This window comes from Harpia harpyja, chromosome 2 (assembly GCF_026419915.1).
Source record: "Harpia harpyja isolate bHarHar1 chromosome 2, bHarHar1 primary haplotype, whole genome shotgun sequence".
Lineage (NCBI taxonomy): Eukaryota > Metazoa > Chordata > Aves > Accipitriformes > Accipitridae > Harpia > Harpia harpyja.
Genome location: NC_068941.1, coordinates 79,814,213 through 79,833,329, shown reverse-complemented (window position 1 = coordinate 79,833,329; position 19,117 = coordinate 79,814,213). Strand labels below are relative to the sequence as shown.

General features: G+C 35.3%; 1 protein-coding gene across 4 annotated transcripts in view; it reads left to right on the top strand.

The window, feature by feature from the left end:
• Positions 1 to 19,117, top strand: part of RGS12 (regulator of G protein signaling 12) — a 90,510-nt gene that overhangs the window by 35,232 nt on the left and 36,161 nt on the right. For 3 of the 4 annotated variants that reach the window (XM_052780597.1, XM_052780600.1, XM_052780598.1), the window contains 2 exons: positions 10,659 to 10,680; positions 18,667 to 18,836. In XM_052780597.1, the coding sequence (XP_052636557.1) occupies positions 10,659 to 10,680; positions 18,667 to 18,836 (192 nt within the window). Of the gene's footprint in view, positions 1 to 3,841; positions 4,554 to 10,658; positions 10,681 to 18,666; positions 18,837 to 19,117 lie in introns of those variants that run through there. The other variant, XM_052780599.1, reaches the window with a different exon arrangement.

The window sequence follows — 19,117 nt, the reverse complement described above, 5'->3', positions numbered from 1 at the left end:
AGCTCTGTTATGAAATTAAGTATACACCATTTTTATAGACATGTTTTAAATCTCTCTTTAGCATTGTATTGTTTTTAAAATGTGGAGTGAGTATAGCAGATATACAGAGACTTCTCTAAGTTTTTTATAAATGTGTCACTTAATTTTCACTATACTTGCACGTGTTTCCGTAAAGCAAGAATGTCATGTTATAAGTTACCTCCTAATTGTTACAGTGTTTTTTTAAGGTGCGCTGCTAAAGTGATCTTTTTTTCTTCCAGCTGGATTTTTATCCAATAAAACAGAATCCAGATGTATGAGTTATTAAAATAACTGAAAATAAATGAAGAGTATTTATAGAATACAAAATTTCTGAGGTGTAGAGACTTCAGACCAGTTTTAGTTTCTTGATGCTCAGAAAACACATATTTTGTAAGTAAAGGTCCTAGTTGTGTTATCAAATTGTGACATTATAGTCTTATTCTTTATGTCTATATATCTCAGAGTAGAATTGTCTTTAATGCTAAAACTATAGCAGCAAAACTATCAGTTTTTAAAATGAAAAGGGAAAGAAACAATTGCAAGGCTTAGGAAGATACATATGCATTGTTTACCTAAAAATTAGTAGTTTTCATGCTCAGTTTTACATTGATTTCCTCAAAATCTATTGATTCTTAGAGGCTCCATCTGCAGTAGTAGGAAATTCAGAAGCGGCTTAATGTGTTTCAGTGATCTGTCACTTAATCATATCCTCCTTAATATGTGATTTAATTTTAATTTACTGTTGGGCTGCAAGTCACCTTCCATCTGGGTGTGCAAGTTACGCTGTTTCTGCATGTTTTTATTAGTGAAGAGAATTCAGTTGTCTTAAAATGTTGATCAACAGAAGGAAAAAAATAGTAATTATTTAAAAAACACTTTTGAAAAAGTGTATTATTATCAGTTTGCAGTCAGGCTCTACAGAAGTATTTTTCAAAGTTTTCAATACGGCTTTCAAAACCAAACATTTGTTTTTAGAGTAGATTTCTGGATGGCAAATCTACCTGAACTTAACACTTGAAAATGTGTACATCAGTCTCCGAAGTGTAGGCAGACAGCAGGGGGCACTCGGAACAGCAGTTTGCATCCAGTCCCTTTCCTTCACTGCATTTATTGTATGGGAAGTCAGTATTTGACAAGGCAGCTGGCATTTCAGTTATTTAACAAATTCCAAATAGTTTGGCTTGAAAATATTTTTCGTTAATGTCGCCTTAGAATAGGAAGGACTTTTATCTTTAAAATTGATAGAGGGAAACCACAATGGTATAAATAAGAGAATCTTCCCTCTTCTAATCAATAGCACATATGGGGTCTGTTTATTGTTGAGTAGCTGACAAATCATTGACAAAAATATATCTGGACAGATTATAGAAAATTTGAGAATTAGGGAAAAAAAATTATAGCAAAGTTTTCTTAATTTGTGTGTAGGCTTTTATTTCAGTACCTAGGGTCAGTGAGCTAAATCATATTCTTAACAGATATTTTTTCTCTGGCTTTCATGCAAGTAGTTGTTACTTTCTTTAAGATGAGATAAAAAAAGAAATACTTGATAGTGATGAGACTTAATATTTTTGATGCTGCATTCTGCCAATGTCAAATTTACTTTGGGAATTTGTGTGACTAGGAGCTGGTCCACGGATTGCCTCTTTCTAGTTGCCTGGCATTTCTTGTGTGTGTTTTCTTCTTTAGGAGTCAGGGATATATTAAATCCTATTCATCTTTTGACAAGTTAAAACTTATCCAGGTTTCCTGTCATTCTGTCTTTCTCTTCAGCTTTTTCTGCTCTGAAAACAAATGTACAAAAGAAAATAGGAGCAGGAAATGGAGGGAGGGTAGAAGAGAAAAACGGATCAACCATATCTGGGGTCTCTACCCCTTCCCACAGTTTAGCTTCTAAGCAGATGGATGTGGGTTTACAAATGTTGTCTTTGGTATATCCGAATAAGGTTTTCAAAGCTGTTGTGTCATATTTTAACACTTTCCATTAATAGTTTTGCAAATCAACATTCCTTCTGCTTTTGACCTTTGAACTTTGAGTTGCCTGCCTGGTTTACAAATATGGTACACAAAATCACAAGATTTTGAATCTGGCAGCTGCTGAAATAACCTGTGAAAATGTAGAGGGATATGAATTTTTTAAAAGGCTTTCAGAGTCACGTGACATTTCATAGCCATTATCGTTAACTGGTGCTGTCGAATTGGTAGAGCTTATTTGTGGTGCTAGTAGAGTCACTGTATGGAAAAAATGTGAACGTGCAATGCTTAGTTCAATGAAGTAAAATCAACAACTCTAAAGTTCTTTTTAAACTAAGGGATTATTAGGTTTATAACACCAAGTATGACTGCCTAGAATGTATAAAACATTGCCCAACTTGGTGCCTAGAATGTATAAAACATTGCCCACACACAGTGTTCCTAACAATGTTCACTGCAGTTGCTCCAGTGAACTGCTAGTTTTGCAGCTACATCCCATTGCATGTGGGGTTATTTTTCTCCTAAGCATTCTTGCGTTCTTGTGGGTAACATCCTCACCTGTTAAAACTCTGCTAGTATATTCGGTCTTTCTAGGTGATTTCTAGAGGACTTAGGTTGAGTGTTAAGTAATCACTATTGATAAAAGTCCTTTTTTGTGTAACCCCAAAGGGGTGCTCACAGGAAAGTTCTCTAGGCATTTCTGATCCATTTGTGTTTTTTACTTATGCAATGTAAGGATTATTATGCACCTGGTCACCTGCATATTTGTAATGGTGTTGCTGTTTGGTTAAGGTATTGACAGTGAAAATACATTCTGCATCCCACTTGGTTTAGTGTCAAGCAAAAAGCAGTATTTAAACAGCTCTGTTTGGCATTTTTTCTTTATAAAATTATAAATTTTTAATACTTATCCACACATAGTAAAGCTGTTCTTCTGTGCAAGTATCATAGGGCATTTGCTTCTTAAGACCTAAAACAATGGAGGGGGTGATTTGTAAAACACATTCCTTCTTGTCTACCCACCCATTTGTTTCCATTGCATTTCTTCATCGTATTAAATACTTGTAGGAGACAGCATTCAAAAGTGCAGTGGTGTGCCTATTCAAACAAGTAATCAATCATAAAATGAACTTTGTCCATTGCAGCAATTTGCTTATGTCTCTGGAATGCTTGTTAAGGTATGCTTCCTCCATTTTCATCTGCAATTAGCTTAAAATTTCTTCTCTGATCGCTCTAAATTAAATTGAGAAGATTGAGTTTGTCTGTTAACCAAGTCTCTTCATCCTCAATCCAAAAATGGGAAGATGTGCAGACTTGGACTGTCTTTTGCAAGCCAATCTTACCGTGAGATCTTGAGCGAAGGCTCTGAACTTCTTTTTGCCTCATTTTCTCTGTATATAACTTCAGAGTAATATTTGCCTTCTTCATAGGGTTGTTTTTATATTAGGGGCTCAACCTAGGAACTGTATGGATGTGGGGGATTCCACATGCTGCATTGAACAAGGGAGAAGATTCCTCTTTCCTAAACTACTCCTAGTAAGTCCACCTTGGCTTTAAGGACATCCCACTAGCATAAAAATGCCCACTAATCATTCCCAGTTTGCAGTTCTGGTGTTTAGCAGAAAATTGTATTCTGATTGCTTAAAAAATAACAGCAATGAATGGTTTAGGTACTATCGCTATTTACTTGTGAATGGCAACAAACTTCATGAAATCCTATGCTTTTCATATTCAGTCTCTTGAAGACACTGCTGTCACAGGCAAGTTAATAGTACTTCCCTCTTACATTACAATTAGCCTATTTTGCTCTCTGTTCCTAAGGCACTGTGCACAGAACTGTCTTGACATCAGTTGAGCACAGGCTTGGGTAGTGAGGAAGGAAGGGCAGAATATCAGTTGGTTTCTGAAAGGAGAATTTTGTCTTTATTGACAACGGGCTGCTCCTAGGTTTAACCAAATCTGCCAATTTGCCTTGTACTGCGGATTTTTACATGGAATTTATAGTGTTAACCACTGAAAAGTTAAGCAGAAAAGACCGTTTGAGGTCCTACTTTATTCTGGCTTGTATTATGTAAACCTCTGAAAATAGTGGTTTACTATGTAAATGTTTCTATAACTAATGTTAGGGTGATTAACTAATGTTTTTCTGAAAGCTGTCTTGGAAATCTGCTTTATTGAATACAGGACTATCACATAATTGAACGTAATTTTATTTTCCCGATTTGTTATAGGAAATGTTTTAAAATACAATCAGCATGATTTATATAAAATGATCTAGATTTTCTGGTGAGAGATAATTGAGATCTAATCTGAATCCCTGACGAACCACAGCTTTCTGCATTGGCCTGTTGCTATGGGTAACATAAAGGGAGTAAAATAGAACTTCATACGAAATGCCTTTAAACTTTACTGGCATGTACAGGCATGGAACAGGGTTGAATTTTTTAGTTTAATCTTTGAGAAGCTGATGTGTTAAGGAAATGCTTTTTCCATATTAAGTGAAGATGAATTTAGGAAGAGTACTGTTAGGAAAAATAACTGCTGTTTCTTACGAAGAGCGGGTAAGTGATATGAATTATATTTAGCTAAGGCAAGGCATCGTTGCAGTGGGAAATTAGAAGAGGCTATTGTTATTGGCAAGAAATTAGAGAAGAATGTTATCAGCTTCAGAATGCTTTTTGCTTAGCCTTTAAGCTTTTTTACTTTAAAGTATTTGAGTTAAAATTCCTTTGTAAATGCAAACATTGAGTTTTATTATCAGAGAAGAGTAAAGGGAATCTTATTGTACCAACTAACATTCAGATTTTGAGATGTGTTTATGAACTGTGCCCAATTTGTATAAAGCTAAAAAATCAGTATGTTTATAATCTGTGCCTATTTTTTAATTCTGTGCAATGTATTCTGTATATGCTTTCTGTGCCATTATATCAACATTGTATCTTTAGGTAAAACTGTATGTATTTTTTATATATCTTTATCAACATAATTTTAGGGATGGATTTGGCATTTAAGGCACTGTGTTTATATGTGATAAGATTGGTTTTGCTTGGGGTAAAAAAGTTGAATATTTCTTAAAGGGATTCCAAATGTCACATCATTTACTGTTCATATGTTGTTTTTATAGATTCAAATATTTGACAAAAATACTTAACCTTCAGAGAAGAATGTATTCAGTAAAATTATTGTACAGTAGTTGTACTGTGTTTTTTTTTTTCCTTGGGAATTCTTACTTCTATAATACTTTTGTATTAACTATTATAAATGCACTTTAGTGGTACAGAATCGAAAAGACAAATTATGTTATAGTCTTCCTTTAAGTGGTATTCTGAAGGGCCATCCTTCTTACAGAATTCTAAATCATGAAATTAATTGCAATAATATTTTGAAACAAGAATAAAAATTCTATAACATTACTCTGATATTTAGGGCAAAAGCACATTTGAGATTGTTTATTAGAAGGAAAATCTAGCAATAATTTATAAGTAATATGGCTTCATTTTTTATTTAAAATGTTAAAACAGTGTATACTATATTTTGAGACATGATCTCCCTCCCAGAGATCATTGGAGTTTGTGGCATTTGTACAATGTTAATGCTGTAATGTATTTAAAAGGATAAAAATAAGTGCATGTAATGTAAGTCCTGGAGTAATGTGACTGAAGATCTAGGGACCTGCTCATAATTCATACCTTGGCAAAGGGAGAAGTTGCTTCAGGTGATTTAATAAGGACTTTGAACAAAGCTAGATGCAAGCAGACAGTCGACTGAGTGATAGGATTTCCCTGAGCTAAGTGACAGAATGTTTGAAAGTTGGCTATTTGTATTCAGTCTGTAAATCTTCAATGCTTCATCTCTTAAAGAATACAAGTTTCCCAAACTTATTTTGTATATTGAAATATATACAGTATCTATGAGAAAATCAGTTTAGAAGCTTGGTGGAGCTAGATATGCTATTCCAAGCTGAAAGGCTTAATGAGAGGGGCTTTTGTAAAATACTGTACAGTATAATACTGTACTAAGTAAGTCTAACAGATTCTGAAGGCAGAAGTCAGAGAATTTTTTGGATGCAGCAAAAAGTTGATGCCAGTATTGGAAGAAAGTGTACTTTAGAAAGGACACATAGAGAAGTAATTTTTAATCCCCTTTTCTCTGAATCTTCCTGGATGCCCAGGAAAGAAATAGATGTTTCTGTTTAGTCTGTGATTTTGTCATTGTTAGAGTAGGAGAGAGGAATACGTCTTCACTGTCCTTACAGACTTTATCCCTCTGCATCTCAGAAGGAGTTGGAAATAGATATGTCTTTTTTGACTCAGGAAGGCACTCACCCACATTCTATTAGCACAGATGATTTCATGTTGCTCCATTTTATTGCTAAGGCCTGGCATTTCCTAGTATGTGTCACACCTCCCAGTATCCCCATCTTTCCCTTTGTTCTACTCAAGTACTTGAGCATGACTTTGACTGAATGACAAATCTTGAGGTGGAAAAAAAGAACATTTTTTGTATTGTGTTATCTGGGTAGTCTGTTCACATGGATTTATTTGCTCAATGTAATGTCTGGTATATAGGTGGGGTATTTTGAGGTTTTCTGCATTATGGTATTATGGCAGACTTTGACAGTACTTAGTTTCCTGGGACCTGATCCATGTAAAATGGAAGTAAGTGGATTTTCTGGGTAAGAGTTTCTGTCAACTGAAAGATGTCATCAGACTAGTTTCATGCAGTGGTGCACACATCTAGCAGGATATAGACCATGAAAGCTAAAAGATATAGGTTGTTTCAACCTTCTGAATTATTCTCCTTTATGCCCTCTCTGCCTTTTTACCCTGTTGTTGGTGCAAGATACTATATCGTCTATTTCTATTCTGGAAAAAAAATAATTATGTACTCACAAAGTAGTTTTCTCCCTGTTAATTATTGTAAGCTAATATTCTTTTAGATTTGTTGCAAGCAGATCCTGAACACGACATCAGAAAACTCGTGGGCTCTTCTGGTTTTTCAACCCAGCAAAGAGAGATGATACAAAGAGATGTTTTACATGTTTTCTCTTAATCAGAACTTTATGCTATCTAATATATGCTGAAGCATTTGCCAGTTTACAGACACCTGGAACATCTTTTATGGTGTATGATAACTGGGAAGCGACTGTTCAGCTTGCTGGCCCTGGCACTGAGCTCCTCACTTGGATCACAGGGATCAAGATCTTGCCCTGAAGTTTAGGGAAGCAAGTTGCATCCTCCACATTTGCGGCATGTGTATGTGTGTGTGTCTGTATACCTCAGCTGGTAATCCAGCTAGGTGAGCAAGCAGAGTTCCCGTGAAGAGATATACTGGAAGACATTTTAGTTTTCCTAAACGAGATTTATTTTTTAAACTTCAGTAATTTGTTACCATCAGACTCCTGGCATATACCATGGGCTTTTTCCTAAACCAATTTGGAAGTCAGGGTAATTTGAAGAACCAGTTTCAGTTCTTACCTGGTTGTGAAAGATTTGAGGGTTGAATGCAATCAGATTTTACCTCTGGGTGATAGTTCATATGTACATTCACAAAATGAATACATATATGTCCTGTCATTTGGAATGAAATACTTAAATACTTTTTTTTTATTCTTCACATTAGCCATAACTGGCACGGGGTCATACCCTATCCTTCCTCATCTTTCAGCAATGGCTACATACAGGAACTGTTCAATTTTATAGCTTTTTAATACATATATTTTTTAATAGGCAGTTCTTAATACGTATGTGGTGAGTGTTAAATTTCATCAGGTAATCAAATTTTATATGTATAATAGATCAAATTTTGTCCTGAAGAGCCTCCAGTGGCAGTAGGCATGAGTACTGAAGAATGAAGAACAGCCCCCAACATATAGTGAATTTTTAAAATGAGATCATCGTAGTATTTAAAAAAATCTGGTCTTGCAACTTATACCTTTGGACAAATCTAGACAAGTTTCAGCCTAACAGTTTAGAAGAGAAACTGCTTTGTCTAAATGTGGACTGCATGCAATTTCTGACAAGTTTATATTAAGATTTCTAAGTATTCACAAACATGTTTTGAACATTTTACTGTGAATTCTTACACAATAATTACAAGTTTTAGTTTCTAGCTGGTTTTGTTGAATTAAGTGGCTTTATTTCAGTTACACAGATGAATTTAGAGAAATGTTCTTAAAATAAATTTTATTCTGTGATCTACAGAAGTAAACTGATAATGCTTGGAACATGCTGGGTAGTTTTAGTGACACTGTAATGTAAAACAATACCATATAGTTGGAATATATCAAAACCAAATGGAAATTTGAAATATCTTAATAGCACAGAAATAGGTGATTGATATTTAGATAAGAAAATCTGTTCTTCCTATGGATACTTCTTTTTTTTTAAATGTTTAAACATAATGATTACTAAGGTCTTGCTTGGAGAGATTTTAAGATGTTGATACATGTAATGTAACATGCATTAGCCAAAGCACTTAAAATAAACACACAAAATCAGCCCATGGTGTGTTGAAAGCTCACTGCTTTAACTTAAGCTAAATGGATTGAGGTAAAAGTGTATCTCATTGTCCATAGAACCTAATTAAGAGGTACTATTACTGTAATGTTTGAGCTTTTCTATGAAATCACTCAGTTTTTCCTTTAAAATGATATTTTACAATTGTTAACTTCCCAGTTTTTGAAAAAAGTAGTATAAGTATTCTTTTTACTATCATGAGAATCCTATTCATTTTACTAGATACCTTTCAAAAACATGAAGGAGAATTGTGCTTGGTGTTTGAATCTAAATTAATGCAAGCTGCCAAAGTAAATGACCATCCTAAAATGTATGTGTTTTGAAGGTATTTTTATTTTTTCCTGTCTAATGTGTAAAATGATACTATTACTTTGAGTCATCCTTTTCTTCATTCTTTGAGAAATGACATTGAAATTGTTTATTCATCAGCTCTTCTGTAGAGTATGTGAATAAGAAATTAGAAGCAGTCATATTTATAAAACATTTCAGTAATGTAAATTAAATTTTCTAAATTACAAACATGAATTAAGTTACAGCTTCTGAATGCATAATGTGCTTGCTAGACTTATGTGCAAAATAGAAGTAGAAAAGATGTCTCACTGAAGAACTGTACCCAAAACAGAAGTACTTTTTTGATACCTGAAACAGTGCTATCCAGAAAAGTGAGAGGCCTGGATACACTTTTGATTATATTATTATGCTTCACAGATTCAGAAGCATTTATTTTGTGTAGTTAAACAAGAAGTGCCATCACTTTTTTGATTTTTTCCATGAAAGATATATTTGTGTTTATCTGAACTAGTACCAGAGGAATGATGTCAACAGAGAGTAATTTAGACTTTGAAAGTTCCAGAATACTTGTATTAAAAGCTAGATCAGATCCTCTGCTGCTGATGTGAATGGTGAGGCCACAACAGTTAATAAGAAGTGAAGTTCTTCAGATAGTGTTAACAGCTGTGTGAGATCCTGCAGTGAAACAGAAAAGAAAAGAGAAAGAAAGGAGAAGATATTATTCTTTTAAGAATTACTAAAGGTTTCTGTGGATTTTTGAAGGGGAGAGGGAATGTTTGTTGCCAAGGCTGGAAAATACAGACAAACTATGGAGAGGTAGCTTTTCTTCTGAGTTGTGTATGTATGTATGTTTTTTTCTTCTGTGTGTTTTCCGTCTTGAAGAAATTGTAGATATTATAGGGCATTCTTTCCTAGCTTTTTAAAGAGCCATACAAAATAAGAGAGTTTCTTTTTAACTATTTAGAAAGTTACTTAAAGGTTCAAGGACGCTTTAAATAACCAAGAAAAGATTCCTCAAACTAAAATAATAATAATTATTAATAGCCAGTAAAAATCAATACAAAGTTAAATCTAAAAATCAGCTGTCCTTCCAGTCTTTCACTCAGCTGAGTGTCAAGGTGCAAGCCCTGGAGTACATGTTTGGGAAATGGTCACTACTTGGTTTTACAGAAATGTTAGCTGCCTTGAGGTAATTTGTGATCAAAGGTGGGAAGTTTAGGGTGGATAAACACATAAACTTCAACATTTCACTAGAAGACTAATTGTCCTTGAAAATTTGATGTAAAATACTAGTAGAGATGGTGAGGAGTTCTTACCTAGCTTATTGGAAACACTCTTAACATCCTTTGGCTCTGTTGAGGTCAGAAGTGATTGGCAGGGGAAGTTTTCAGGGTCATCTGACCGACAAAATACCAAATTTTAATTTTGATTCCACATATCTCCAGATATTGCAGCAAAATAAAGTATATGAAGTGTTGTTTTCATTTTAAGTCTTTGCAGGTCAGTTTTAAGGTATCTGCTTTCTCACATACACCAACTGATTGACTCGATTCATCTAAGAAGGGCTGTTGGAAGCAATGTAGTTACTCACAGCAGGAGTACTTCGTCCAGTAAATATTAGTGGGATCAAGTTCCAGGATGGTGGTTAAAAGGCCTGGGGTGAATTTCGTGGTGGGGAGGAAACACCTGTGGGAAAGTAACAGCTGGTTTCTTTAGATTTTCCTCTCTCATGTTATCTATTGTTAATAAGAGGATAAATGTAGGTAGCTAACACTTCAAATATTATGTGAAGCTCAGAGATTTCTAATACTTACCATGAAACTTAAGTAACACTTATTTTTCTCTTTCTTATTGCAGTCAGCAACTGTTTCTGATGGAGGTAAGCTGAAACTTGTTTTTACTTTTATAATGAAAAAGAATCAATTTTCCACATTAAACAACATAATATGTGGTAAATAAGGTGATATATTACAAGATACAAGATGTGAGTCCAAAGTGGTGCAGAACCCTGACTTCTTTGGGAACTGTGCCAGTGAAAATATTGCAGGATTATGTTCACATACTTTCACTGATTCATTTGCATAATTTTTTTTGTGGCACATCTCTCTATATATGCACGTTTTTATTATAACTAGGCTTCTTCATTCATAATAATAAAGAGGCAGAGCTGGTAGACTTTTGTATAATTGGATGGTAGATAAAATCTTGTTCTCTGTTTTATTGTGCTTTACATACCCTGTTTGCTTTTGAAGAGATATGTTCTAACTCCTAAGTTGTAAGCTGTGTTGGTGCGTTTGTTGAGGTTGAAATTTCTTTACAGTGTGATGCATTTTGAGAAGGGGGTAAGTAATTTGGTATTTGTAAAATCCCAGCATGGAGCTTTTGCAGTTTTGGAGTACTTCTAAGTAAACTCTTCTTTATGTAATCTAAGCTTGTTTGTTTTGGTTTTAACATGGCTTTAATGTTTTAAGGGACGTCCACTCTTTGTTAAACATTAGAAGATGATTTCTTTGAACCTTTGAAGTTAATTGAAACAGTTTAAGTATGCTTCCGTAATGGAATAAAGGAATTTGTATAGTTTAGGGCATACAAGAGATGGCTTTTCTCACTTGTCTTGCTTGGCAGGAGTTGGTTCACTTGATCCTGCAGAGAAGCTCACTTACATATTATTATGTTCGCTATTCTTTGACAACATTACAAGACAATTTTATTAAATAAAAAGGGGACAAACTGTGTTGCTCTAATTAGTGCAGTGAAATTGAAGAAATATTTTGAATGGTAAGGATAATTTTTTATATTGTGTGCAAATGTAAACAAAAAATTAGCAATAACATTCACAAAACTCCATCCTGTCGTAATTTCTGATTCCTTGCAAAACTACAACTACAGTTGAGAGAAACGTTACTGTTTTGGTCCTTTTGACAGAGCCATTTTCCAATGGCTGGCTGACTTTGTCAGGTATTTTCCTTCTCTACTGCTGACACAGTCTACTGCTGTAACAGTACTTATGTCTAGATGAGAAGATAGACTCTATATTGTATCTGTCTTGTCTGCAAAGTGACAGAAGAAGGAAGCAGAAAATAATTGTGTCTATTCTACTTTCTCTTTATAAATGTAGCCTATGTTTTTGTGGGAAAAATGGTTTTCCCCCAGATGTTACCTGTTTGATATAAAAATCAAGACAAAGCACAAAAGTTCCAGGTGCTGAGGGGCAAAAAAATTGATCCTTTTTAAAAAAAAGGAATGTACCAGCAGCTTGTCTCCACAAGGGTTCTTGTTCCATGTTAATGAAAATTGTTTTACTTCTGTTGCCTATCCTAGCTTAGAGATCTCTGTGATAGTACTTGTATGATGGTCATTTCAAGCTTTTTATGCTTCCAGCTGAAAATTTATTTTAAAGATCTGACTTATTTTCAGTTCTTCCAATATGACTTTTGTATTTCATTCCAATTCTGTAGGTAATTGTGTTTTCACAATTAATTCTATACAGTTTTGTGAAGTCATGAAATCTAAGGGCCTTGTAGCTTGCAGAGGTGAAAGAACAGACAATAAGTATATGCATTTTTCTGTTGAGTTGTATGACCTATTTTTTCAGCTAGTGCTGAAGATTTAACATGGAGTCTCTCTTCATTGTTAAATGCTACTTGAGGGGGGGTGTATTTATGTAAACAGTGGTAGTCAAACTATATTGAATAATATTGAATCAATGCTTAAACACCTAGAAAGTAGATTGGAAAAATAAGAACCAGAGAGACTGTAACCAGAAAAAGTGAAATGAAATAAAATCCTAATTCATTTCATTTAGAGCTGCATTGAGTAAAGCGCTCTGATTCATGTCTGAATTATGTTTTCAGGCTTTCACTTTTATGGAATATGTCACAGCACTGAAATTTTTCCAATCTTCTCTAATCTCACTAATTCATTAATAGATCCACAGATTTACACAGTTTAGGGCATGTCTAGATTAGAGAAGTTTTCACAAGTGTAACCATTAGTATAGCAGTGCATGCTTCCCTTCCTAGGCTAAATCTTAATATTAGTATTTGTACATATAACTAGGTACTATAAATACTGTTGTTAAGCTTTAGTCTGGGAAGAAAAATTTATGTGTAAAAAGTAATTATTATGTGTTTATATACATCCCTTCAGTATAATAGGAGGCATGACAGCTCTCTGTACATTTTCTTTCCAAGGTCAATGAAGCCTCATGTCATACGGCTTTTATTACATTGGAAACCATCTACCCCTTGTTGCATTTATTTTACATGGTAACTCACCTTGTGCAAGGCTGGGATGTTCTCATCAGCCAAAACTGTGCACTTGGGCTTTGCAAGATAGGTAACGTGTAAAAGGTATAGGTACTTGAATTAGTGTTGTTTCCAGAGATGCTGACCAGTAGCAACTCTTAACTGTAATTGATTTGCTTAATGAATTGCAGACAATCAGAATGCGAACTGTAATAAAGCTCAGATGCAAGATCACTGCTATTAATCTGCAGCACCTATGCTCTAGGAACAGCAGAAACCATTTTATGTTACTACAGGAACCTGTAATTAGCAGATTTCTCCTATTTCCCATCTCAGAAACTGTCCATTCCTGCTGACTGCAGGAATAGTGGGAGTGTGTACACAGCGTGCAGGCTGTAGCTGATGTTTTTGAGCACTGTGCCATCTAAATCATCACAGGGATGATCAACAGTCCCCAGCTAATGTCTGACTTTGACTATTGATACCCAGACAGCACTTTACAAAGGGAAAACTTTAAGGTCAAAGGACGTACAATAGAAGTAAATCATCATTCATCTTCCAGACAGACAGGTGGTAAGGTATCTGAGCTACTGAGAATGTCTAAGTCAGTTCTTACCTGCTATTCCCTACAGAGATCAGTTCCACAAAGCTGAAGTCTATTATTTCCAAATACTTAAAGCATAACAGATATTATAGGCATGTCTTTTTCCTAAGATACTACTTTGCCGTAGTTTCTGCTGATTTTTGTTTTTAGTGTTCGTCACCTGGAAAGAATTTTCATAAGGAAAAGTGTTCTTAAAGACTGTTTTGAAAGGAAACTGACGTTTACAATAATAAATAATGTAAAACTGCATTTTAAAAAGTAACTAAAGAAGGTAGAGCAAAAAATCCGCAATGAAGTCCAAAGTAAAACAAAACACTATTTACACTTCTAATACTATAAATACAGATGGATTGTTTCCTCCAACAGGTATATGACTTATTTGTCATTATGTTGGCAGTGCATGCTTGCTGTAGCTGCGTTCCACTGTAACATAAATAATTCAAGTTCCTTTAGCAGCAGTGGCAAAAGGTCTTTTCGTTAAATTATTTATGTAGCATTTTATAATGCTTTGTGTTAAGTATACTATTGCTTTTCTCTGCTTGAAGCCATGAGGGTAAAGAATCAGGTTGTTTAGAATGGTGTTAGAGGCTACCAGGAATTGCTGGGGGGAAATGCGTTAGGTTCCCTTATCCCAAAGTTGCGGAGGAACAATGTGCCGCACTGTACAACTAATCTGCACCCAATGGGTTCTGGGACATTACAGCTGAACTTGGTATGGATTCAGAAGGATGGCTTTCAGTGAATGGCTTGAAGTATTTGATTAAGTGGCACCACAGTGGTTCTTATCAGCTTTATCCAGGTAATGTATTTAGTGATTAACTGGAGTATGTTAATTATATGAATGTATGCGTTCCGATGATTACAAGGAATATGTGTAGCTTCTCACAATGATAAAAACTATTTGTAGGTTGAAAAATGTATGTGGATTTTATAAACAAATGCATACAAAAATATCCTTAATTAATTGTATTCAGACTTACTGCTTTATATGATTTAAATCAAAACTTTCCAAGTATCTTATCCTGAATACTTTCAAGATTTTAGTTGATCAAATGGCTGCATTTTCTTACATAATGCTGTTTTTGTAAAATAAATAAAACCAAGACCCTCCACAGAATGTGTAAACACAAAAGGTGTAAAATATTGGATTTTGAGGATTTTTAGAAAGCCTTCTTTGTCAATTCTATATTTGAAGAAGGTAATAAATGAAACTGAATGAGTTTGCACAGAAAGTAGTACTTCCTCACTAGGTGCGGTGGCTCTCGAAGAGAACAGAAATAAATTTAGGTCCCTGGGATTCAGGATGCTTGAGTAAGGAGCTTCCTTTTACAGGTAATGCGAGATGAGTCAGTGCTTCCACACAGGAAGGAGAAAGGAAGGCAGGCATTAGGAAACTTCACAACACTGCTAAGTTGTCTGTGCACCTGAGTTGGGATTTTCACAGTAAACTTCTCTGACACCCTGAGATTCCCAATAGCTGCTTTTCTTTTTTTAAACACTTGACAAGAACGAGGAGGCCACTTTGCACAACAGCCTTGTGGTTAGAACAGTTTGAGGGTGGGAATCAGGGCTTTATCTTTCCTCTAATGATCACCACAGAGTGCTCGTTAGATGAAATATGTGACTCGGTTGGAAAGTTTCTCCATTCCTGCTTTCCAAGGTGGGCTGTGTGTACCTAGGAATGCACGAGTCCTGAGAGTCGGGAAACCTGACACTGAAGTCTTATATTGGAAACATTCCTCTGGAAGAGGAGTGCAGCAGGAGTTACGGCTTATACAGTTTTCATTTAAGTGTGATTTGGATAAATTGTGTACTAGTGTTATAGTTCATGAGGTTTTTTTCTTCCCATCTGACCTTTCTTTTTCTCTTGATTCTAAATGGTATACCTGCACTAGACTGTAACTGTTTTAATTGCAACTGTTGATCTATGTGGTAAAAGAAACTAGAATAACCTATTCTTGGAAACAACCTTGTTCTGTATTGTTTTCAGGTTGACAGGTACCCCAGCAGAAATCTGTACAGATTTTAAAAGCTACCTGACCGCATTTTTGCTCTAAGGGAAAACAAAGCAGTGTCAGGGTTAAGTATGAATTCAAATAGCTCTTTCTGAAAAAATCTGAATTAGCTAAATAAAGTCCACCAGAACAGAGACAGTTTACTGTGAATGAGTAATCCCTTAATGCTGCTTTAACACATTGGAGGACCTGTGCCAGTAGCTCTCAAAGTTGTTGAAAATGCAGTCTTATTTTGGTTCATTTGTTTTCCTGGGACCTCCAGAGTCGGCAGCATATCAGAGGAACAAGACCTCTGTGTAGTTTAGAGCAAATGTAACTCTGACAAGCTGGCGAGAGGGAGCAGCTGCTAGCAATTAAAGGTAGTTAGCAGTCACCCACTGGTGTAAACACTCAGAGACTGTAATTGCAGTTTGGTCTTCCTGCCTGCCATGGGGAAATTGAACAGCTGCCACTTGGAGGGAGGAAGGTGAAGCTGACCCACTAATGACTGCTGTGCCTCCCATTTTGCAATCCCTTCTGAGTCCTAAGGCACTGTGACTTGTGGAATTAGAGCTGAGTGCTTTGTGTGGCTACTCCCTAATTTCCCTCTGTCAGCCAAGTAGGTTTAAACGGTTTGGTATGTGGGATGAGTTTACCTTTCTGATTTAGCCTGAAAGGAACTAGGAAATTTTCATCATTCATCGCTGGAGAACGCTGGGGATTGAACCCTCTAGGAGTGAGGCAGTATCTGAAACTGTTCCAGATTGATCTAGAAGTGGGTGTCTATTTATATCCTGGACTGTAAAATAAAACATATCCACCTGCAGAGTTAAAGCAAAATACTTCAGATAATAAATTTAGATATAATTCTCTTCAGATTCACATTAGATTCTTTCACAATAGTTTCACTGTGGTGACAGGTATTCTCTAATGAAGCTAACAGTTGACTTGGTTATGCTCTTTCATACATCTTAAAGGAAAAAGTGAATAAATATTCGTTATAAGAAAATTTGGCATTATTTGCTGAGTGTTTTTAATTAGCTTTGGTTAATATGATGATTAGGCAAAGAAAAATATTTATATACCTGATGTGTTGTTATGGTCCTTAAATATTATCCTTGTTGAAAATGTAAAGTTACATTTTCATTCTTCCCTAACCTAATTCTGTCTCTTTGTCTTATTTTGTCTTAAACAGTAGCTTTGCTTACAGAAATTTGCAGTAGTTGACTGTTATGTCTTAGTAACTATTTCTGAGCTACAGAACACATTTAAAAATGAAGTTCCAGAACTTTTTTTTAAATTTTTCTCTTTACAACTATCTTTACAACTTTTTTCCTATGCTTATAACTATCTTTATTTAAATGGTCCTTTTTTTCGAAGTTCATACTTCCAGGGAGGAACAGGAATGTTTTGTAACATAGAATTTGGAAACGCAAAGTGCTTTGAAATATATATAACAGAAAAGAAGACCTTGGGAGATCTTATAAAGTAGTAATTTTGGTGAAATTACTTCTTGCTTTAGTTAGTCCAGGTGATTAACTGAGGAAAATAAATAACAATAAAAATGTCCCTGTGAAGAATAGGCCATTTCTTGCTGGTTGTGAATTCAGTTTTCTCAATCAGTTTACATTTATAGTGAGCTGTATATTTGCTTTTCTGTTTGGCATAGAATTATTGAAGATACCATTGATTTTATTTGAGGATATTATTTTCTCACATCTATTACTGCTAATTTTTCAGAGAATTGAATGTCTGCTTTTTTTTTATCCCTTCATCACAGAATCTCATTCAGTTTGGCATCTCTCTAGTGCCCTCCTGTTCAAAGCAGGGTCTGTTATGAGATCAGACCAGGTAGCTCAGGCCTTATTTGGTTGTATCTTCACAATTAATTAAACCTCAGATCACCTCTGTGAGGTGTGTATCTATGAGTAGAACTATACCAGTTTTACATTTGTGTAAACAGAGAGGTGGAAAGAGCGGTGATTTGTAAAAGGGCGTGCAACAAATAAATGACAAGTTTGTGAGTAAGACTCTTGTATACAGTTCCCTCTTTTACACGGAGCAGTCATTTCATTCACCTTTGCACTTCTGTGAACAAGTAGTCGCTTTAAGAATTTTTTTGTGTGTATTCTGTTTACTGATATGTGACAAAGATAATCTGGGGTTAATACTTGAAATTATTAGTTACGCTGCTACACAAGGTTGTGTTTTCCTGAATTCTCTATGGTTTCTTGTTAATTTGTTTTTCAGAATTAAAAAAGCACTTCTGTTTTTTCAAGATCTAAAGAATCTGTTCATTTCTCAGCTTGGGGTCTGTAGATTATTGCACTATGTTGGCACGACTCTGGAAGGGAGTCACGGATCCCTGCTTTTATCAGAAACCATGATAAATTGAGGATCTATGGTTTGATACCTCTACTTGCTGTGGGTGAGGAAGGCATCCATTACTAGCTCATTTTCCTTAGTATTCTTTTCCTCAGTTGACTCCTTTCCTAAATTTTCAGTCTTTAACAGGGTTCTTTCATTTCCATGAAAAACTTCACAGAGTCCCTGTCTTTACTGATTTAAGAGTGTATGAAACTTTGCTATCTCCTATCACCAAATAGGTTTTTGCCCACTTTCTGGTGAATGGTGCGTTCTTGAAGGTCTACCTTCCTTGGATAATCTTATGAAGGAGTGCAGTCCATGGGGTGAGGAATGTGAGCAGAAAATTTTGTCCAAAATATTTTATTTTGTGGAGCAAGAAAAAATATTACCTTTTGTGCCTGCCCCTTGTGCTTCTGGCCGGGGATTGCTTTTAAGACTCTAATTTAATTCTCTTTGCAGTGGAACAGAAGAAAATCGAGAGATGTTTGGGGTTGTTTTTTCTATGCAGGTGCTCCTAATAAAAATGGGGAGGGATATTTTGAAGTCTGCAGTACTGTGAGCTTGAGCAGGAAGTGTGATAAATCAAGTAAACAATGCTGAAGACTAAAAGTGAATGATACTTTATTTACAGATTTGTTCATTTTTTTTAACAGAGCTGAATAGTACTGATTTGAAGGACTGCATCAGTGAAAACAGCCTCAGTAGCAATGCTAGTCTTCCCAGTGTACAGAGCTGTCGACGACTTCGAGAAAGACGAGTTGCAAGCTGGGCTGTTTCATTTGAGCGTCTTCTTCAGGATCCTGTTGGTGTTAAATATTTTTCGGTAAGTTCTGAGGGATGATAAGAGGCCTTTCAAAATACCTGATACTGCTGCAGTAATTCTCCTGTATTCTTTTTTCTTTCTTGACACTGACCTTACATAGGATAAGAGATAGGAGTTCATGCTGACATGGTTGTTACGTGAGTATCTTTCTAAGTTTAAACTGGCTCACAGTTCAGTAAGAGTTCACACATATTGCCAACCATTTCTGGATAGCAAAAGTTTCAAATAAAAATGGAGGCTATATTTTGCTTTGTATCTGAGCTTTTAGAATGCTTCCGCAT